Raw genomic sequence first — 22,693 nt, 5'->3', positions numbered from 1 at the left:
CTGAAAAGAGAAACCGTATTCCCTATGAGGCTCCTCTTTGGCAGTCCTGATCTCAGGGACTTGTTATTAAACTGGAATTAACTGAAAGCTGATGAAAGCTGAGGAGGGAGGGACCCTGTGTGGTGGAGCAGGAGAGCAGCACTGTGATCTGGTGACAGACCTGAGCAGGCAGTCACACTGGCACAGCGTGGTGCTGCGTGTGCAGCGCTGTGGTGCTGCTGTGCTGTGCCCACTCCTGGGTGATGCAGGAGGTCTGCTCTCGAAGGGCTCCTCATGGGGCTGCCTCTGTCATTGCTGTGTGCTATACTTGCAGTGCTTGGGGGGCCTTGCTGATAGTGGTGGGACCTAAAGACTCATTAAACAAGGACTCTTCCAGATAGACTCCAAAGGACAGGAGCTCTGTGCCCATCTCTAGCGCTCTTTATTGTTTCATCACCTATAGGACTGCTTTGGCTATATAGCTGAGATAGAATCATAGAATTGTAGAATGGTTTGGGTTGAAGGGACCTTAAAGCTCATCCAGCTCCAACCCCTGCCACGGGCAGGGACCCCTTCCACTGGAGCAGCTTGCTCCAAGCCCCTGTGTCCAACCTGGCCTTGGACACTGCCAGGGATGGGGCAGCCACAGCTTCTCTGGGCACCCTGTGCCAGCGCCTCAGCACCTTCACAGGGAAGAGCTTCTGCCTTAGATCTCAGCTGAACTTCCCCTGTTTCAGTTTGAGATCCTGGATCTGGAGATGCTCTATGTGGTTGCATGGCCACTCTGATGCGGTCATGCTCAGGCAATGGAGGCACACAGCAGCTCCCATCAAGGAAACATTTCTGGAGTTTGTTGTGGTCTCCTGGTTCCAGCCCGCCTCCCCTCTGTTCCTTTGCGGGAGGGGAGTTAGTTTTCTCAAGTACATAACTATGCAAATAGGCCAAGTCTGGGGATAAAAAGTGCTAGTCACTGCAGAGCATTGGGTGAGAGTCCTGTGAAGAGCTGAGCGAGGATGCTGGGTTGAAGGCCCTCCAAATGTGGGGTAGGGGCAAACATGGGGGAAGGCTGGGGAGGCAGTTTGCCGACCAGCACAATTGCAGGTGAAAGAGGATGTTCTAACAAACCTTCAGAGTGTTCTGTACTTCAGAGTGGAATTGCACTGGTGTGTTGTATGGGGTGATGTTTAAAGGCTGCACAAAGCCGTGGAGACAGTTATTTTAATACAAAGATCTTGAAGCTGGTTTGGACCAGGATTAACAAACAGCTCCTTTAGAAATACAGTTTTGGGCTTTAGTTTCTGTAGTTTTGCTGTTTCTTCTTTTTCCTTTTTTAAAGTAAACATCTGTACCATGGCAGCACATGGATATATGGATCTGACGTATGGATAGAGTGTTAGGTTAGAGTTCTGTCTGCAAACCTGTGAGGAAAAGCAAGATTAGAAAGGTTGCTCTCTTATCTCCTGATAAAGTTCTCATTGTTATCAGTGACGCCTGTTGTGTCATGCTGATCATTACAAGGAGTCACCAGTGCTAAAATCCAAGAGCATCTTTGTGGTGTCTCACTCCCATACCTAGAGGCCTCTCCCTGTTTCCATCAATGCTTTGGTGCTGTTGTTAAGAGCCCAATGTATTTCAGCTGAGTTTCAGGGTACTGGACAGGAAGAAAGTGAAGCATTTTCTTCAGATTCTTTGTTTTGCCCTAGAAGTTTCATACTCCCACTTTCTGGGAGCACGTTGACAGTGTGACTGATGCGTGTCACTTGGGATCCTGCCGTGTACCATCTTGTTCTGGGAGAAGATACACACACGTGCAGGGTAGAGTTCTATTTTGGCGAATGGTAAAGTAAACCTGTAATTGTTGTCTGTCCCCCCTGCTCCCTTGATGCTGCTGAGCCAGGGGTGAGGGGCGGAAGAATGTTCTGTCTGGTGGGTTTAGTTTCAAGGGGTTTAACCACGTCTCAGTCTGCTAAAGTGAGTATGCTCAGTGCCTGGGGTGAATCGGGGCTGCTGGCTTCTCCAGTCTGAGGAGGGCAGACCCAGGAGACCTGGGAACAGAGGGAACTGCTGAGGATGCAGCCAGTGAAGGCTTGTTGAAGGGCACATTGGCTTGTGAAGGACACATCCCCTCCTTGCCACCCCCTGTGGCAGCAGAGGAAGGGTGTAGAGAGAAAGAAGAGCATTAATTTAATACTTAATACCTTCTTCCAGAAGGGGAAGACCCTGGGTGATTCGGCCTTTGGTCCACCACGGCCAGCTGGCTCATAGTGATATTTCAGTTTAACAGCTGAAACAGAAGCAGTTACTGGTAATAAATCCTTCTCCAGCACTCCCACTTTCTGAAGACAACGGTGCCACAAACCGCCATAGATGTTCTCTGTTCAGGAGCCATCCCCCATTGCACCATGTCCAGAAACCTAAAATCTTTCAGTTCTTGGGGCTTGGGTTTTTAGCTTTGGCCTTCTTCAGCTTCTCAGGGAGTGTTTGAACGTCCTTGTCCCAAGTCCTTCTGGAGCAGTGGTCCTCCCATCTCTGCCAGGGGATGCCCACCTCATCCATCGGCCAGATGTGGGAATCTGGTAGCACTTGAAACTAAAGAGGATACAGGCAAAAGGAGGAAAAACTCTTTCCAAAAGGTCTTGGGAGTTTCTTGCCTTTCTCCTTTAAGGACCTGCAGGTACTGTGCATGGGAGAAAAGGTCACTGCTGCCAAGTCCAGCCTCCTCTCTCCTGGGTACCTTGCAAACTGAAGTCTGCCTTTGGTTGGGAATACTTCAGTACTGAGTTGTTAACCCAGAGCGCTCAGGTTTATCTATACCTTGATGGGCCCATGGGCAGATGTCCAAGTATGAATTCCAAGAGAAGCAATAAATGAAGGGTGGTATTTCCAGTGCTTGGTATTTAGCAAAGAAAGAAAAAGCTGCAGCACATAAATGCTATTCTTAACTCCTCAGACACCCTTTACAGAATCACTGTAGTAAATCTACTCTCCTTTTAGGCAGAGCAGCTTCGCTATTAGCAATGCTCTTTTATCCACTGTGTCTCTAGGGATGACTCTACCAGGGATATTGCAAATAGGCTCTGACACCAACTGCTGCTTTCTGTGTGGCTGGGTCTTCAGCAGCTCGGATAATTACAAACACCATTTACTCTCCTTCCTCTTGCAAAAGCGGGGGGGGGGGAGCATCCAAACCTTTGAGATTTTCGACATTCAGCTCTTCAGCAGCTAAAGCTTGTTCTTCACCCACTCCTGGGAACACAAGTGTTCCATTTGTCCCCATCCAAAGGCAGCGTGTTCCTGCCCTGCTGTTCTTGCTGTCTCAGAGGCTTTGCAGAACAGATGCCTGATTAAACTGATTCACCCTCTGCTCAGTTTCTGCAGCCTTTTATTCTACCTCTCTTGACCTGGGTTAAAAACTCTCCCAGCAGAAACCACTTGTGGGTCATTATCCACGATCCTCTTCCTCACAGGGAGAGAGATGAGCACTTACCTGCAGCCTGCGAGGTCTCTTCCCTCACTCATGAACTATTTCTTTTTAAATCGAAGTCCTGTCACCCTGCCAGAGGTTTGAACAGCGGTGCTCAGAGGGATGGACCTGTGCTGCATGTGAGAAGGGCAATGCACCTCTGCCCACGTCACCTGGACCACCAGAATCCCTGTGCTTGCTCTCGGTTTCTCTTCCCAGCTTGTGCTGTTCTTTCTCCCCCAGGACACGCAGCAGCCATGCTCTGGGAATTCTCAGGCAGGGTGTCCCCAGTGTTAGGAGGGAAACGCTTCTCTTCTTCAGCCATTAGCACAGCACATTTGTATGTGTAATCCTAGTACAGGGGGAGTTGCAGCCCAGTCACACCAGGGGCTCCTCATGCCTCATGTGTGCGGGTGTGACATGCTTGTCCTGTGCTGAGTTCTTCTAGCAGAGCAGCTCCCTTGCACACGGGTGGTGCACGTGGGAGCTCCCCAAGGCACACGCTGGGCTGCCCTGCTCGGAGGAATGTTCTTCTGCGGAGTTAAATCCAGTCAATGGGCTCAGAATAACACTGGCTGCACCATGAAATGTTGTGTGCTTTGTGGTGCCACCCTCCCAGCAGAGCCAGCAGGAAGATCCAGCATCATCCTGGGCTGTTACCTTCATTTCAGCTGCTTTTGGGGGTGGTTTTAAGCAGCACGTGTTTCCCTTCCTCTGGCTCTGCTCAGTCATGAGCCATCGCAGCCTCATTTGCCACCTCACTTGTTCAGGTTTCAGTGCTGCAGGATGATGTTCTGGCCAAGATCAACCGTCTGGAAGAGACTAAAGGGGAAATTTCACAGCGGTTCCTGTAGGTACATTTTGAGGCTGTTAAAAAAATACTTGAGCAGTTTTACCGTTATTCTAAAATTAGCCCCGAGCCCGAGTGAGAGTTCAGCATGTGGGAAAGAGGGAGGCAATCCTCAGGATTTAACACGGGGAGGCCACTGGGGAGCAGCAGGGAATGAGGCAGTGATTGCATTGACAGAGAGCGTTCTTGACTGCACAGAGCACGGCCCCAGGACGATGTGAGGACGAATAGCAGCAGGAACAGGTAATTGGGGAGAAATACTTGCTGTGCACAGCACTGCCTCCCCGCCTGCTGCTGGCCGCAAGGAACAGCCCTGTGCCCAAGTGCGGGAGCTTGCTCCTTTCCTGCTCTGGCTGTGCTGCATCCAGCCTGTGCTGGCTGTGGAGTGGTGCTTGTGTTTGATGAACAACCTGAATAACTCACCTTCGTGTGTGATGTATTTCCTCTTGCTTTCAATTTTAGTAGCTGGAACTTAGAGGTGAAAGGGCTGGTTTGGCCAGAATTGTGGTTAGATGGGGAGACACCAGATGAAACCCAATGGCTTGTGGTTTGTGAAGTTCTTGCCCTTCTCCATTCGAAATCTGTTTATCTCATTGCAAACTGTTAAAACTCACTGCAGTCTGTTAATCTCATTGCAATCTCATATGCAAACTGGTGGCATCTCTTTGAATCTGATATGCCACAGGAGATTAATGAAATGGTATGTTTGCATTCAGCTGAAATTGGAGATGAAATGTTATCTTCTAATTCTTTCATCTACTGCTGAAAATCTCAACTATGGGGTTCTACCTATAGGTAGTAGCTGTCACAGGCAGAAACTTTCTGTTGCTGTGCACTGTAGGTCTGTAGGCACTCTGGGGAGAGAGAGACCCTCCTCTCCGGTAGCTTGCATGAACTTTCGTATGGAGCCTGTTGTCATCTCAGCTTGAACAGAGATTCCCCCCTTTTGCTAAATGATTTTGGTATTAGAATGAGGAGCTCGTTCCTGCTGGTGTTGGAGCAATCTCTGGGGTTTCCCAGCTTCCCTCAATGGCTTTGCCTTAGAATCACCGAGTATAGAATTCTTTGCCTTATGAATAGAATATGCTCATATAGTTTGGGTTGGAAGGGACCTTAAAGCTCATCCAGTTCTAACCCCCTGCCACGGGCAGGGACCCCTTCCACTGGAGCAGCTTGCTCCAAGCCCCTGTGTCCAACCTGGCCTTGAACACTGCCAGGGATGGGGCAGCCACAGCTTCTCTGGGCACCCTGTGCCAGCGCCTCAGCACCCTCACAGGGAAGAGCTTCTGCCTAAGAGCTCATCCTAGTCTCCCCTCGGGCAGGTTAAAGCCATTCCCCTTGGCCTGTCCCTACATCCCTTGTCCCAAGCCCCTCTCCAGCTTTCCTGCAGCCCCTTCAGGCACTGGAGCTGCTCTCAGGTCTCCCCTTCAGGAGCCTTCTCTTCTCCAGGCTGCCCCAGCCCAGCTCTCTCAGCCTGGCTCCAGAGCAGAGCTGCTCCAGCCCTCACAGCATCTCCATGGCCTCCTCTGGCCTCTCTCCAACAGTTCCACGTCCCTCTTGTGCTGCTGCCCCAGAGCTGGATCAGGACTGCAGGGGAGGTCTCCCCAGAGCACAGCAGAGGGGCAGGATCCCCTCCCTGAGCTGCCGCTCACGCTCTGGGGGTGCAGCCCAGCACACGGGGGGGTTCTGGGCTCAAGCACACACTGGCAGGTCAGGTTGAGCCCTACCACATGAACCCCATTTCTCCTGACACCCCCAGTGTGAGGGGGTAACACCCTCAATCCAGCTCTCATCTGCCAAAGGCAAAGTCCAACTGCAGCTCCTTCCTGCATCCGTTAATCAGATTTTACACCAGGGAACATGCAATGTGTTGCTGGTTCTTGTTTTCTGCTGTGGATCTTGTGCACTTGTTAGTGAATTACTTGAAGCATGTCTTAGGATACGCACGTTTCCAAGAATTACCAGAGGTAATCACTAAACCCCACATTAGGCAGTGATTACATTAGATTTAGTGAACAAATTGCTATCTGCAGTTTCTCCAGAGCATCTTGAAATGCCCCATTTGGACCTTTCTCAGTCTTTGGGATTCAGGATAACATGACAGATTTTTCAGTTGCTTTTGGCATGTTAATAACTGAGACCAAAGGAACATTTGGAGCCTTTTTTTCTGCGTCTTTTGCCTCTTTGAAAAGTTTGCCTCATTTAAGCTGAGATATTGAAAGAAGTCTGATGATTTAGCTGCATGTGGGAATGAGAATGGAGCAGGGGCTGGTGAGGGTTTCTCTGTTCATATTCACAACCTGAAGTTCCTATCATACTGCAAGGGCCCAACATGTGCTTTCCAAATAAGTATCCATCGTTAAGGATGAGATTTTATAGAAGTTATGGTGCAAACCAGTATCCGAAAGTCAGTGCTAATGAACAGACATCAAAGCAATTCTCTTTGGCACAGAAGGTAAGTGATGGTCCTTAAAAGACTGTTACTGTCCTCTAGCTTCCCTTCGCCTTTGGGTGGAGGTGGCCCCAGCTGAAGAGCAGGGGAATGAGAGCTGGTGGAGCGGATGGGGAAAGCTCCCCTGGCTCAGAAGCTCACCCACAGTCACTCTTCGTCCCCTTGGTGTGTGGTGTGTGTGTGAACCGGGACCCACCATCCCCATCCTGCCTTGGCTGGGGATGGAACAGACTGGGCTTCCACCGTGGCCACCACCTCCTGTGCACTGCAGGAACCGCAGCCGTGACTCTCTGTCTCTTTGTCCTTGGTGTGACAAGGGGTGGCATTACCTACCGTTTCTTGTGCTGCACCAGGCACTGCTCTGTGCCGGTGTCCGCATGCAGTGAGAAGGGATGCAGCCTTCCACTAAATCGTGTCTTCACGGCTATTGCTGAGCGAAGGAAGTATTTCTGCTGCTTATTCTCTGGTGGCATTGCTGGTCATGTGGATGCCATCCCGTTCCCATGTAATATGTTAGTTGTGTGGATGCCATCCCATTCCCATCTAATATGCATGTTACAGTGGTAATTACCCTCCTTTTTAAAATGCATCCCTTGTTTTCCCGCTGTCAGGGATCACACCCAGCCCTGGCTATAGTCCGATGCTGGGCAATGGGTGCAAGGAGCCATTGCACTTATTAGTCCATTGACTTTGCCAGGCATACAAGATAGCGTGTGTCTGTGTGTTTGTGTGTGCGTCTGTGTGTCTGTGTGTTTGTGTGTGCGTCTGTGTGTCTGTGTGTTTGTGTGTGCGTCTGTGTGTCTGTGTGTTTGTGTGTACGTCTGTGTGTCTGTGTGTGTTTTTGTGTGTGCGCCTGTGTGTCTGTGTGTGTTTTTGTGTGTGTCTGTGTGTGTTTGTGTGTGTGTGCCTGTGTGTCTGTGTGTGTTTTTGTGTGTGTCTGTGTGTGTTTGTGTGTGTGTGCCTGTGTGTCTGTGTGTGCTTTTGTGTGTGTGCCTGTGTGTCTGTGTGTGTTTTTGTGTGTGTCTGTGTGTGTTTGTGTGTGTGTGCCTGTGTGTCTGTGTGTGCTTTTGTGTGTGCGCCTGTGTGTCTGTGTGTGTTTTTGTGTGTGTCTGTGTGTGTTTGTGTGTGTGTGCCTGTGTGTCTGTGTGTGTTTTTGTGTGTGTCTGTGTGTGTTTTTGTGTGTGTCTGTGTGTGTTTGTGTGTGTGTGCCTGTGTGTGTTTTTGTGTGTGTCTGTGTGTGTTTTTGTGTGTGTCTGTGTGTGTTTGTGTGTGTGTGCCTGTGTGTCTGTGTGTGTTTTTGTGTGTGTCTGTGTGTGTTTTTGTGTGTGTCTGTGTGTGTTTTTGTGTGTGTGCCTGTGTGTCTGTGTGTGTTTTTGTGTGTGTCTGTGTGTGTTTTTGTGTGTGTCTGTGTGTGTTTGTGTGTGTGTGCCTGTGTGTCTGTGTGTGTTTTTGTGTGTGCCTGTGTGTCTGTGTGTGTTTTTGTGTGTGTCTGTGTGTGTTTTTGTGTGTGTCTGTGTGTGTTTTTGTGTGTGTCTGTGTGTGTTTTTGTGTGTGCCTGTGTGTCTGTGTGTGTTTTTGTGTGTGCGCCTGTGTGTCTGTGTGTGTGTCTTTTACTGGTGATTCCTGTTACCGATGAACCCATCTTTAATCCTTGTGACAAGGCTTCAGCAATCCTCATTTCCTCTATCGGTGTCTTGTAGCACAAGCCCAGAATTTCAGCAAAGCCACAGAACCATCCGCCCTCCACCTTCTTGTTTCAAACTGTGCCTAGCAGCAATGCCCTGGAACGAATCACCATCTGCTTTCTTATTTGTATCTCAGACCATTTATTGTCCTCTTTTAAACAGTTATTTCTAGTAAAGAGAGAAATTCTAATTTATGTGCAAATGAGGGACCTTTCTGAAAAAGACTCGACTGTATTTTTGAGGCACCTTGTTTCAGGCAGTGTTCACATCCTCCATTCACGGTGTGGAGGTTTGGATCTACAGACAGAGGGATTTGTTGGAGAAAGGAGACGTGCTTTTCTTTTCCATAGTGCACTCTGAGGAAAACAAATTCACTTTATTAGAATCAAAATGGTCAGAAAAATGTTCTGCCTCACAAGGGGACTTTACTCATTTTATATGAAAGAACATTTTGCCTCCTCCTCTATCGCATCAGCTGTGGGCAGGTGAGCACGGTCCCTCTTGCAGCTCGGGTCCAGCAACACTGCTGGGGTAGGGCAGAAGCCTGGTCCCGTGTCAGCGCCATGACCCCTCCGAGGAGGGTGCGTGACCCATGTCCGTGGGGCTCAGAGTGGACAAAGACACCGAGCCCCTGGGGGAAGGATGTAGCAGCTCCCATGGGAAGAGCCTTTGCCTGCCCTGCAGGCAGCGGCAGAACAATGGGGGCTCCTGCACCCCAGAGCAGCAGCAGAGCAGGGCTGGGGCTGGTGGGGACCTCCACTGAAGGCATTCCCATACTTGCTCCATTATATCCCGCAACGGAGCGAGCCCCAGGCTCTGGGCAGCGCTGGGCTTAGGGCTGGTACTGCTGGGAGTGGGACTGACGCAGTTTGTGTGGGTTCTGCCGCTGGGTTCCCTGGAGGTGAGCGGAGGTCACGGGATCCAGGGAAGCTGCTCCCATCTGGGGTGGGTGGTTCACATTTGGAGCTGGCTGGTGGTGGCATGAGGCAGTGAGGAACCGGCTGTGGGACAGCTCTGGATGCTGCTGGTGGTGCTGGGACAGGCACTGGTGCACGGGGCTATCACTGGTGTGTGGGACACCACCATCATGGGGGTGTCTCTGGTACTGAGCTGTCTCTCTGTGGTGCTGAGCAGTGTCTCTGGTGCTGAGCAGTGTCTCTGGTGCTGAGCTGTGTCTGTGGTGCGGTGCTGAGCAGTGTCTGTGGTGCTGAGCAGTGTCTGTGGTGCTGAGCAGTATCTCTGGTGCTGAGCTGTGTCTGTGGTGCTGAGCAGTGTCTGTGGTGCTGAGCAGTGTCTCTGGTGCTGAGCAGTGTCTGTGGTGCTGAGCAGTATCTCTGGTGCTGAGCTGTGTCTGTGGTGCTGAGCTGTGTCTGTGGTGCTGAGCAGTGTCTCTGGTGCTGAGCAGTGTCTCTGGTGCTGAGCTGTGTCTGTGGTGCTGAGCAGTGTCTGTGGTGCTGAGCAGTGTCTCTGGTGCTGAGCTGTGTCTGTGGTGCTGAGCAGTGTCTGTGGTGCTGAGCAGTGTCTCTGGTGCTGAGCAGTGTCTCTGGTGCTGAGCTGTGTCTGTGGTGCTGAGCAGTGTCTCTGGTGCTGAGCAGTGTCTGTGGTGCTGAGCAGTGTCTGTGGTGCTGAGCTGTGTCTCTGGTGCTGAGCAGTGTCTGTGGTGCTGAGCAGTGTCTCTGGTGCTGAGCAGTGTCTGTGGTGCTGAGCTGTGTCTGTGGTGCTGAGCAGTGTCTCTGGTGCTGAGCTGTGTCTGTGGTGCTGAGCAGTGTCTCTGGTGCTGAGCAGTGTCTGTGGTGCTGAGCTGTGTCTGTGGTGCTGAGCAGTGTCTCTGGTGCTGAGCAGTGTCTGTGGTGCTGAGCAGTGTCTCTGGTGCTGAGCAGTGTCTCTGGTGCTGAGCTGTGTCTCTGGTGCTGAGCAGTGTCTGTGGTGCTGAGCAGTGTCTGTGGTGCTGAGCTGTGTCTCTGGTGCTGAGCAGTGTCTCTGGTGCTGAGCTGTGTCTCTGGTGCTGAGCTGTGTCTCTGGTGCTGAGCAGTGTCTGTGGTGCTGAGCAGTGTCTCTGGTGCTGAGCAGTGTCTCTGGTGCTGAGCAGTGTCTCTGGTGCTGTCTCTCCATGCCCACAGAGTGTCCCCTGACGGCGGCGGCCCAGCTGGAGCTCAGCACCGACATGATCAAGGCCCTGCGCAACGGGGGCGCGCACCTGGACTTCCGCACGCGCGAGGGGATGACGGCGCTGCACAGGGCCGTGCGGTGCCGCAACCACGCCGCGCTGCTGGTGAGCGTGATGGGGAAGGGCTGAGGGACCTGAGGGGTTCAGAGGGCTCAGGGGGACCTGATGGCTCCCTACAAGTGCCTGACAGGAGGATGGAGCCAGGAGGGGCTGGGCTCTGCTCCCAAGGAACAAGGGATGGGACAAGAGGAAACGGCCTCAAGCTGCCCCAGGGCAGGTTTAGATGGAGCTGAGGAACAATTCCTGCCCCAGAGGGTGCTCAGGCATTGGAACAGGCTGCCCAGGGCAGGGCTGCAGGCACCGTCCCTGCAAGTGTTCACACAGCATGGAGACGAGGCCTCAGTGCTGTGGGTCAGTGGTGGCCTTGGCAGTGCTGGGAACGGTTGGACTGGATGAGCTTGAAGGGCTTTTCCAGGCTGGTTGATGCTGTGGTTCTGTGCTGGGGTGATCCCTGTGCTGCTGTGGCTGGAGCACCCCTGGCCCCATTCTGGGCCAGGCTTTCCCAGTGCACAGTCCCTGAGGCACAGTGAAGCTGCGCTTCTCTTTCAGACGCTGCTGGACCTCGGCGCCTCCCCAGACTACAAGGACAGCCGGGGGCTGACGCCGCTGTACCACAGCGCCATGGTGGGGGGCGATCCCTACTGCTGCGAGCTCCTCCTGCACGACTATGCCCGGCTCGGCTGCGTGGATGAGAACGGCTGGCAGGAGATCCACCAGGTGGGATGGGACCTGCATGGGATGACCCCTGCCAATGGAGGGCTCATCCCCTCCTCTAGGTGCTGCAGGCCGGGCAGGCACTGCTCAGCGCGGAGGCCTGGCTCCAGTGTGAAGCACTTGAACTTGGTGTGCCAGCTCTGGCTGCCATCCCAGGTCAATGCTCAGGATGGTCAGTAGTGCCTGGGATCCTCCCCAGGTTATGTCTGGCTCATAGGACAGTGTTTGGGACCTTGGTCCGCTGCCTGAGGCACCCTGGTTCCAAACCGCAGTTGTGTCTCTCCCTGCGTTACACACGGACAAGTGGATTTGGTGTATGGAAGACATGGGGTAGGAGTTAGGGAACCTGAGATGGCTTTGTGCTTCAAGGGTGAGACCTTTTGGGAGAAGGGAAGATGCTCTGGCTCTGCTTAGAGTCCTCTTGTCTTGAACCGTTGGGGGGCAGCTTGGCTTTGGGCCCATGGCCTCTTGAAGCACCCAGCTTTCAGCTCCTGAAGGTGGATGAGTATTGGACAGGTGAGCATGAGGATATAAAACAAAGAGATGCGTGTCTGTGATCTTGATTTACTGTCCTCCTTCTGCCTCTGTCCTACATTGCCTGAGCAGATCTTTGAGGACTGCTGGTCCCAGGAGAGATAAATTGTAGAGGAAAACAGCACAGCAGTTACTGGTGATGGAGGGCCACTGTCCTCCTCTTCGCCTGCTTGTGCTTCAGGGATCCTTTCACTGGGCAGTGATACTGAGATAGCAAACAGTGTGTGCAGGGCTCTGGTACCAGCATGATGCTGATCCAAACTTGCAGTCGATCCCAAGGTAATTTGTCCCATGATCATTCAGGTGCATACTGCTGTTAGGTGTGCTTATTGCAACAACAGTGTGTCTTCATGCGTGTTGATGGGACATTTCAGGTCACAGGTCCAGCCTCATTCACCTTTTCTAGCATGGATGAATCCAGCATCTATCTGCTGTTCCCTGATTTTCCCGTTTTGTGTTTGGAGCAGGCATGTCGCTATGGCCATGTTCAGCACCTGGAGCATCTTCTCTTCTATGGAGCTGATATGACTGCGCAGAATGCCTCAGGAAACACCGCTCTTCACATTTGTGCTCTCTACAACCAGGTACCTCTGCGTGAATTAGAATCACAGAATCACAGCATAGGTGGAAGGGACCATAAAGCTCATCCAGTCCCAACCCCTGCCACAGGCAGGGACCCCTTCCACTGGAGCAGCTTGCTCCAAGCCCCTGTGTCCAACCTGGCCTTGAACACTGCCAGGGATGGGGCAGCCACAGCTTCTCTGGGGACCCTGTGCCAGCGCCTCAGCACCCTCCCAGGGAAGAGCTTCTGCCTAAGAGCTCAGCTCAGTCTCCCCTTGGGCAGGTTAAAGCCTGTATCTGTGCTGGGATGGGGCTGTTCCTGTGTGCAGCCCCAGCCTGATTTGGGATTTCTCCAGAGGCAGGTGGCCAGGGAGGAGCCCCTGGGTCAATTTGTTCCCCTTCCCAAGCTGGTTTTGCTGATTCACTGCCTCAGGTGTTCTGTCATTTCCCTCTGATTCCTGTTGCTCCTTCCCAGTGAAGCCCCACTGTGGGTGGGGAGGGGGCAGTGTCCTGGGTGGAAGGTGCTAATTTGACCCAGGTGGTCACACTGAATTTAAGGTGGGCCCATGGCTCAGGCAGGGCTTGTTGGGCAGGTCTTGGGCTTTGCCCTGCTCTGAGGAAGGCCTGTGGGTCTTGGTCACCAGTGGCTCTAAAATCTTGCCGCTACTCTCTGAGCTCTGAAGACTGCCCAGGTGATGTAGGCATCGTTTCTGTTTAATTTTCTGTGTGGTCACTCTCACCTCAGTTCAGGAGGAGTTGAGGGTGGCAGAGGAGTCTCTGAGCTCTTGCACCTATTGTTCTCTTCCTGAGGTCTGGAGGTCAGTATCTAAGGATTTCTCCCATAGGTTTTGTTCTTCCCAGGGATTTTTGTACCTTGTATTATGTGCTTTTTAATTACAAAGGGAATTTTCAGTTTCTGAGGTGTGCATGCTTTAAACATTGACCACTGTCATAGGCAGTGGTATGCAGAGGCTCATTTGTGGCTTGTTAGGTGATGGGTGTGTTCTGCGTCTCAAGGAACCTGATACCCAAGTGCCTGTCCCCTGCGTGGATGATAGAGCAGCACTGAACAGTGCGGGAGCTTGTAAGCATGCATTAACATTGGTTAGAAGCACAGAGCACCCAATGCAAAGCCAGTAAAAGGCTTTAGGAAATGCCAGCACCTGGGAACATGTGGTAGCCACTGTGCTCCTGGGCTGATGCTTGGGGACAGCCGTGGTGATGGGTGGACTTGGCCAGCTTGGGTTGGGGTGCCCAGTTGGTAGTGCTGAGCATCCTTCCGGGCCCTTTCCAAGGCAAGCTTTCTGAGCACAGTGCCTCTGCGTGGTTTGGCTGCTCCGTTGTCTGTGATGCTAACCGGCCTCTACCCCTTACCCCTCGCTTGCCTCTACAGGAGAGCTGCGCTCGGGTTCTCCTCTTCCGCGGTGCCAGCAAAGAGATTCGCAACTACAACAGCCAGACAGCGTTCCAGGTGAGCTCCTCGTGCCCCTGCCAGGGGGGCTCTGCAGCGCATGTGGGGTGAGCAAACTGCAACCAGGATGTCTGCTCTGAGCCTGCCTCAGTCCTGGAGCTGGAGGGAGGAAAGGGACTGTGTGGTACACATGTAAAGTGCTGTGAAGGTGATGGCTTATGGTGGGAGACTGAAAGAGCTTTGGTTATGTGGCCATGTGTAATGGAGGTGGACAGAAGTTACTGCTGTCTGCAGAAGTGTTGCAGTAAATGTTACAGGAGCAGAATCCTCAGACATGAAGGACAGTATTGCCACAGAAGTCAATGCACTTAAAGTTGCCATTGGTAAACTTAACCTGGGAGTTAAGACGACCTTTAGCCACAAGAGGAGCGAAACTTTGGAATAGCTTCCTAGTAAGTACCCTGGGTAACATGGCTGGAAAAGGGAAACTGTCACTTTGTAGTGACTGCTTCCATAGGTTTGCAAATGCTGGGAAGTGCCTCTCTCAGGCTGCAATTTAATGCAGGAGTTCTCTTCCCATCCAAGTTCTGTTTTCTCCTGCTGTTTTCATGTTGCTGAGCTTGGACCAGTCATTCTGTCTGTGCTTGTACTGAAGCCCAGTCCTTTGCTGAGGACCTTCCAGAAATGCTGTGACTCAGTGTTCAGCTAATAGCAATGCTCAGGTGTCCCTTGAGAGTAGAGTGTATCTGTCAGCATCATGCTCCTGTACCAGCTCAGGTGCCTGCAGGTGAGCTCACTGATCACCAGCCCTTTGGAAATGCTTTTTTCTCACTTTTTCACTGTTGTTTCTGGAGGCTTTAGGCCATAGAGTCTCAGGTGTGACCATGCTGTGTTGTACAGTCCCTGCGAGCATCACACGTGGCCCGTGTGAGAAAGGGGCCTTATTACAGACACAGTTGTCGGAATGTTAAGTATAATTTCATGCAGCTTAAGAATATTGTCCTCGAAAGAGCAGCAGAACTCATGTGTGTGCCCACCATGAGTAGGTGCAGGGATCAGGCAGCCATGTGGAGTGGTGTAAGCACCACAAACACGTAGTTTCAGGAACTGATTAAACAGCCTAGTGTCTTATTGAAAAGTAATTTCTTAAGATTGAGACCAGCAGGCTCTTTACAAACTGTACTACATGTTGGCTGGGATGCTGAGAGGGACAATGACTTTGAAGGTCAAACTGAGCATCCTTGTGGGCAGTCTGGTGGCATCACCTGCAGGAACTTGAGACTTACTCCATGCAATTAATTCACCTATTAAATGGTGGTTGTCTGGTCATAGCTGATGCAGCTCTGGAGGTGGGAGTGCTACTTGTGTGATGAGGTGTGGGTGCCTGCAGAGAGGGGAAGACTGTCCTCCTCTCCATGATAGCCTGGGCACCCTAGGGTGCTCATGCACATGAGTGGCTGTGGTGGGCAGCCCTTTTCTCCATGAGCCCACCTTAGCTCAGCCCTTCCTCTGTCTGCTCTGTGTTACATCCTGCCTGGTGACAGGGGCTTGTGAAAGGGCTTGCTGTGGGGAGGTCTGCTTTCTGCAGAGAGCACTGCTGTCTGTGAAACTCTGCTCTGGGGGTTGAGGACAGTCCCATCTGACTGCTCTGGGGGTTGAGGACAGCCCCATCTGACTGCTCTGGGGGTTGAGGACAGTCCCATCTGACTGCTCTGGGGGTTGAGGACAGTCCCATCTGACTGCTCTGGGGGTTGAGGACAGTCCCATCTGACTGCTCTGGGGGTTGAGGACAGTCCCATCTGACTGCTCTGGGGGTTGAGGACAGTCCCATCTGACTGCTCTGGGGGTTGAGGACAGTCCCATCTGACTGCTCTGGGGGTTGAGGACAGCCCCATCTGACTGCTCTGGGGGTTGAGGACAGCCCCATCTGACTGCTCTCCAACCCAATGTAAAATACTTATCTCCAGGGAAAGGCTTCTTGCGGGAAACTGCTGCCTCCTTGAGATGAGCTGAGCTTTTGGAATCAGGAGATGGAGAAAGAGCAATCTTCCTGCTTGGGGTGTTTGCAGGACATAGGGTGGCTGTAGCAGGTGGTGGAGGGAGGCCCATGGCTCCCACTGCAAGCTTGCTCATGTCCTGTGGTGTCCTACAGGGTCTTAATGAAGAGAAACCAGTGTCTGCCTTTTCCTTTTTGAAGCAGTGGGACTAGTGGGCAATCTGTGTTGCAGAGAATGTTGGTAGCCCAACCACTTGTTTATTGGCAAACCCACACCAGTCTGGTACTAGTGTGACGAGCTCCCTTCAGTTCCCAGCCTTTAAAGAGAAGCTCTGACTCCTGCTTGGATCACTTCCTCAAGACTTCGGCATGTCATTGGGTCACTGCCTGCTGCCAAGTCTGCCACTTTCTCACCTATTCTCTTGCCATGGCTGTGGTGATGGGAGCTGCCATGGCTTTCAGCCTGGCAGGGGAGAGCCACCTGTGTGCTGCCCACGGCTCTCTGCCTGCTGGGAGCTCACCCAAGTGCCCCTGCTGCTGTGGGGCTGTTTAGTCCATTCACTGCACATCCCTTGGGCTAATTTGACTGCTGTTGCTAATCAGACAGCTCCCTGTTGGTGGCCTGAGGGGACTCAAGATAGCAGTGAGTAGAGGGTTTAGAAGCTGTAATCACTTCCCTAAGGCCAATCGGCATCCCATTGCCTGGGCTGATAGGCCACCTCTTTCTGCCTTGGGTTCCTCCTGTGACAAAGGCATCTGACCCCAGCTCATGGCCTGTGTGGTGGGGCAGGAGCGCTGGGAGAGTCTCACCTCTTCATGGCTTGTAGCAGGCTTCAAGCAGGGTGCTCTAGAGGTGAGAGTTTTCCCAAAGTATCTTCCCAGCTTCTGGCAATCTCAGTCTCTGTTTTCCTGAGCCGGGTTTGTACCTGCATCTGTCTTCAATTGCTCTTGGCTGACTCTTCATCCATCACTCATGTAAGGGAGTCCCCTGTGCAGGTGCAGCCGTTCCCAAAGCTCCCCAGCCTCATCTAAATATGTCCTCACAGGATGGAGATGACCTTTCTCAGGGAGGATGCTGCATACTCAAAATGAGTTGGATGAGAGGAATGTTGGGATTTTGGTGTCACTTTTTTGCTTTTTCCCTTCCAGCTGCTTTAGCAGCATCACTGATCAGAAACAAAGTGCTGCCAAAGCACCAGTTGTCTCTCCAAGCTCCCATATGCCTTAAGGTGCTCACTGGCTGCACTTGGGTGTTGGTTGGAGTATGCTATGGGTCAGGAGCCCATGGTGAGAAGGAAGAACAAGCACTAAAGCTGGGACTGTGAAACCAGCAGCTGCTGCTGTTTGTGGGCTGAACCCACCACCATATTCAAACCACAGGAAGGTCACAGCAGAAGAGTGGGATGTGTGGCCAGGCACACGGGTGGCAGTTGTGTGAACCCTGTGAGTGGTGGTTCAGGCAGTCACTGGTGTTCTCCCTCCCACCGGTGGTTTGTGCTGGATCCTGGGGAACTGAAATCCTGGATTCACAAGGTTAAGTTCAGGATGGCAATGCTGGGTAGTGTTTTGCCTCTTTGGAGGGTGAAGACTCGTGAGTCTTCTTTCAAGAGGTACTTTTTTATGTTGTGATAAGGGTATTCACCCTCACTACTACAGCTTTTTCCTAGCGTGGGATAGCTCAAAGGTCAACCTGTCCACAGCTTCTCATGGTTGTTAGAAAAAGTCTGAGTGCAGCTGCAGCATTCTGGGTTTCTCTTTCCCCTAATGCCAGGTTGACAGAATGATTGCAGAAGACCTTTCAAATGCTGCGAGTGGCTCCGTCCCTCTTGGAGCATGCAAATTGCACGATTTGACTTGGAAATGAAATCACTCACCTTTGCAAGCTGAATGTCACCAGAATGATGATCCATGCGTGGTGCTGTGGACCAGCGATGTGAGAGCCTTTCTGTGCTACTCTGGGCATCACCACCAGCTCATGAGCAAGGCTTCGGTGGGGTCTTCGTTAACACTTGTGCTAGAGGGAAGGAGATTCCCTCTGTTCAGAAAGTCCCTATCCCTGTGGCTCTGGTCCAGCTTGCTGTCTACCAACACCTCCAGGGCCTTTTCTGCTGAGCTGCTCCTCAGCCTGTGTCGTTGCAAAGCTGCTGCTTTCCTGGACATGGGACTTTGCATTTGTACTTTTCCAACTTCATGGGGATCTTGCTGACCTATTCTTCCAGCTTGCCCAGGTTCCTCTGCATGGCACCTCTGTTCCTGTGGCTATTGACCATTCCCTCCAGTTTGGTGTTACCTGCAAACTTGGTGTCCTCTGTGGTGTCCTCCAGTCACTGGCCATTGGGTAGAGAATGACCCATTAACATTCCCATCTAGCTTGTCCACCCATCCACACTGGGTTGTCCTAATGTCTGTACAGATAAAGATGAGAGATAGAAGACTCCATGTGTTCTACTTCTCTGTGTTCTCTGAGATAACTGCTGGTTTTCCTATCCCCATATCAGAGAGGTTGGGCCACTCCTGTCTCTCTGCACCCTGCCCTGTGTGGGGCTGGAAGTTTGCTGGAGAGCCCTGTTCTTTTCCCTGTAAGCAGCAGGAGAACGCTAAGCTGCTGCTGTTCAGTAGCTGCACCACAGACTTTGTCTCTGCTCCCTGTTCCTGTGCATCGTTTCCCCATCAGTCCCAGCTGCTTGTGTGGTTGGTGTGAGCTGGGGGTAAGACCCTGCCCTGGATGGGTCAAGTCCTTCGATTTCATCTCACTTGGCTTGTCCCTGCCACTGCATCGGGTCTCACTTTGCTTTCCCTCACTGGCTCTCTAGATGTCTTAAGGACTTGCTTGCGTGTTCTTTCTGAGGGCCCAGGTCTCTGATGGGGTTAATACAGGTGTCACATGGTGGCACTTTGAACCTCTGGGTCATTTTTCACCTTTTGTTTAAGAGAAGTAGCTTTTACAGTTGCCTTCACCCCTACTTAAAGCACAGGACAAGTCCAAGTCCTTATTGTCAGGCCATCACCTGCCCGGCACTGTATTTTTCAGTGGCCTGTTAGAGATGCCAGCAGCTTCCTTCTAAGAAGCATCCAAGTTTTACCATCTTTACAATGCTTACTTCCCAGTTTTCTTTTCTAAACCTCACATCACCACCATGGAGTCTGAACTCTGTGTTCTCAGTGTCAAGATGGATCTTTCTTGTCTGGAAAGTTTTGGAGGCTCCTTGTGCTGCCCCTGGACGTTCCTGGAAGGTCTGTGGGTCGACCACAACGGCTGTATGAGAAACCTTGCTGTAGTTGGCTGTAGGGAAGGCTCCAGCCCTGATCAGAGGAGGTTATTATTGCCCTGGTGACTTCAGAACCAGTTGTTGATATTTCTGGTGTGAGCACCTGGAGCCTGGCCCAAAATACCATTCCCAGAGGAACTGGTTCATAACCAGCCATGAGCTGGACTCCGTATGGCCCATCACCACCGGTCCAGCCAGCTTTCCACCTACCTCATCACCGACTTGCCCAGGCCATCCCTGTCCCATCCTGCAAAAGGGATGCTGCAGGAGACCACACTGAACATTCCCAAAGCCCAGGGCTGGCACCTTCCCTGCATTCCCTTTACTCCGATCCAGGTGCCTGCTGGAGGAGGCACTAGAGCTGTGGCTGAGAAGGAACCTGAGGGGTGGTTTTGGGCCCTTGTGCCCCAGCTCCCAGGATCAGCCCTGTCTGAAGGTGTTATGCTGGTGTTTGCTCGCCTGCTTGTGACCCCCTGTGCTGGGTGCTGCACTCCCAAGGTCTGCTCCTGGCTGGAAGATGCCCGTGCTCTCCAAAAGCATTTCCTGACATCTGGCCTGAATCTCCCCTATTGAATGTGAAGCCCGTTACTTTTCTGTGCTTATTGGGAACAGATTATTTTTGTCCTCGCTGCAGCTGCCTTTTCTGTTTTTGTAGTCGGATCACCCCTTCCCACCCGATCTGTTCTCTGGGCTGAGAACATCCAGCACACACAGGTTTTCCTGCAGAGACCTTGAAAGCATAATCTGATCGTTGCTATTGATTTACGCATATCTTTTATTCTCTTGCTAAAAGTAGTGTTCTGCGGCTGAAACCCAACATGTTCTGCATGGAGCCAGGGGGGTAACATTGCACGTGTGAGGCTGCTAATTGTAAATCCTGGTGTGTTTTCCCTTTTCTTCCACAGTGTGACTTTGTTGACTCATTTTCAGCTTCTGATCCTGCAAGCCTCAGATCCTCTTCATCAGGACGCTGCCTGCTGGCTCCTGGCTTATAGAATCATAGAATGGTTAGGGTTGGAAAGGACCTTAAAATCATCCAGTTCCAACCCCCCTGCGTGGGCAGGGACACCTTACGCTAAATCATGTCACCCAAGGCCTCGTCCAACCTGGCCTTGAACACTGCCAGGGATGGAGCATTCACAACCTTCCTGGGCAGCCCATTCCAATGCCTCACCACCCTAACAGGAAAGAATTTCTTCCTTAGATCCAATCTAAACTTCCCCTGTTTAAGTTTTAACCCGTTACCCCTTGTCCTGTCACTACAGTCCCTAATGAAGAGTCCCTCCCCAGCATCCCTATAGGCCCCCTTCAGATACTGGAAGCTGCTCTGAGCTCTCCACGCAGCCTTCTCTTCTCCAGGCTGAACAGCCCCAACTTTCTCAGCCTGTCTTCATACAGGAGGTGCTCCAGTCCCTGAGCATCCTCATGGCCTCCTCTGGACTTGTTCCAACAGCTCCATGTCCTTTTTATGCTGAGGACACCAGAACTGCACACAATGCTCCAGGTGAGGTCTCACAAGAGCAGAGCAGAGGGGCAGGATCACCTCCTTCGACCTGCTGGTCACGCTCCACTTGATGCAGCCCAGGATACAGTTCCTTTCTGGGCTGCAAGCGCACACTGAAGCCGGTTCATGTTCATTTTCTCATCAACCAACACCCCCAGTCCTTCTCCTTGGGCTGCTCTGAATCTTTTCTCTGCCCAACCTGTAGCTGTGCCTGGGATTGCCCTGACCCAGCTGTAGGACCTTGCACTTGGCATGGTTAAACCTCATGAGGTTGGCATCAGCCCACCTCACAAGCATGTCGAGGTCCCTCTGGATGGCATTCCTTCCCTCCAGGGTATCAACTGAACCCCACAGCTCGGTGTCATCAGCAAACTTGCTGAGGGCGCACTCAATCCCACTGTCCATGTCAGCAATGAAGATGTTGAACAAGACCGGTCCCAACACCGATCCCTGAGGGACACCACTCGTTACTGGTCTCCAGCCGGACATTGAGCCATTGACCACAACTCTTTGTGTGCGGCCATCCAGCCAGTTCTTTATCCACCGAGTGGTCCATCCATCAAATTGATGTCTCTCCAATTTAGGGACAAGGATGTCATGTGGGACAGTGTCTAACAGGAGCTCCTGAGGAAAATTCAAATGAAAAAAGAGGCTTATAATAAGTGGAAGCAAGGACAGGTGGCATGGGAAGAGTACAGGGATGTTGTCTGGGAAGCTAGGGACCAGGTTAGGAAAGGTAAGGCCCAGTTAGAATTAAAGTTGTCTAGGGATGTGAATGGTAACAGGAAGGGATCCTATAGGTACACTGCAAATAAAAGACAGACTAGGGGCAATGTGGGCCCTCAGGAAGCTCTCGGGAGAACTGGCTACCCGGGATTTGGAGAAGGCTGAGGTTCTGAATGACTTCTTTGCCTCGGTCTTCACTGGCAAATGCTATGACCACACCACACAAGTCTTGGAAGGCAGAAGCAGGGACTGTGAGAATGAAGACCTTGTGCCCACTGTAGGAGAGGATCTGGTTCGAGACCATCTTAAGAAACTGAATGTACACAAGTCCATGGGACCTGATGAAATCCATCTGCGGGTCCTGAAGGAGCTGGCGAATGAAGTTGCTAAGCCACGGTCAATCATATTTGAGAAATCATGGCAGTCAGGTGAAGTTCCCATGACTGGAAAAAGGGAAATATAACCCCCATTTTCAAGAAGGGGGAAACGGATGACCCGGGGAATTACAGAGCAGTCAGTCTCACCTCTGTGCCTGGTAAAATCTTGGAGCAGATTCTCCTGGCAGGCATGCTAAGGCACATGAAAGTCAACAAGGTGCTTGGTGACAGCCAGCAGGGCTTCACTAAGGGGAAATCCTGCCTGGCCAATTTGGTGGCCTTCTATGGTGGGGCTACAGAACTCATGGACAGGGGTAGAGCAGTTGATGTCATCTACCTGGAATTGTCAAAGAATCCAGGCTGGTTTGAGTTGGAAAGGACCTTAAAGCTCCTCCAACTCCAACCCTGGCACAGGCAGGGACCCCTTCCACTAGAGCAGCTTGCTCCAAGCCCCTGTGTCCAGCCTGGCCTTGAACACTGCCAGGGATGGGGCAGCCACAGCTTCTCTGGGCACCCTGGGGCAGCGCCTCAGCACCCTCACAGGGAAGAGCTTCTGCCTAAGAGCTCATCTCAGTCTCCCCTCGGGCAGGTTAAAGCCATTCCCCTTGGCCTGTCCCTACATCCCTTGTCCCAAGCCCCTCTCCAGGTTTCCTGCAGCCCCTTCAGGCACTGGAGCTGCTCTCAGGTCTCCCCTTCAGGAGCCTTCTCTTCTCCAGGCTGACCCAGCCCAGCTCACTTGTGTTTGCACCAGGTGTCACAGACTCACTGAGCCTCCTGAACTGGGCTTGTTCTTCCTCCTGAGACCAGCCAGCCCCATGGCTGCTGAGGCTGCTCAGAGCCTTTCCTGGCCAGGCTTGGAGTGCTCCCGCCTTGGGGCTTTTTCCTGTACTCAACTCTTCTTCTCATGTAGAGCCTTTTCATTGTGCCCATTGCATCTTGTTCCCA

General features: G+C 52.1%; 1 protein-coding gene across 1 annotated transcript in view; it reads left to right on the top strand.

The window, feature by feature from the left end:
• LOC133277041 (SH3 and multiple ankyrin repeat domains protein 3-like) overlaps positions 1–22,693 on the top strand; it is a 302,090-nt gene that overhangs the window by 41,420 nt on the left and 237,977 nt on the right. Inside the window, 4 exon segments of the mRNA XM_061468551.1 lie at positions 10,550–10,701; positions 11,206–11,373; positions 12,372–12,488; positions 13,859–13,936. Coding sequence (XP_061324535.1) covers positions 10,550–10,701; positions 11,206–11,373; positions 12,372–12,488; positions 13,859–13,936 — 515 coding nt within the window.

Source organism: Pezoporus flaviventris, unplaced genomic scaffold (assembly GCF_033815535.1).
Source record: "Pezoporus flaviventris isolate CSIRO_AGI_PZ_B2104156 unplaced genomic scaffold, CSIRO_AGI_Pfla_v1 ptg000049l, whole genome shotgun sequence".
In the NCBI taxonomy this organism is placed as follows: Eukaryota; Metazoa; Chordata; class Aves; order Psittaciformes; family Psittacidae; genus Pezoporus; species Pezoporus flaviventris.
This window is presented reverse-complemented; position numbering and strand designations above follow the sequence as displayed.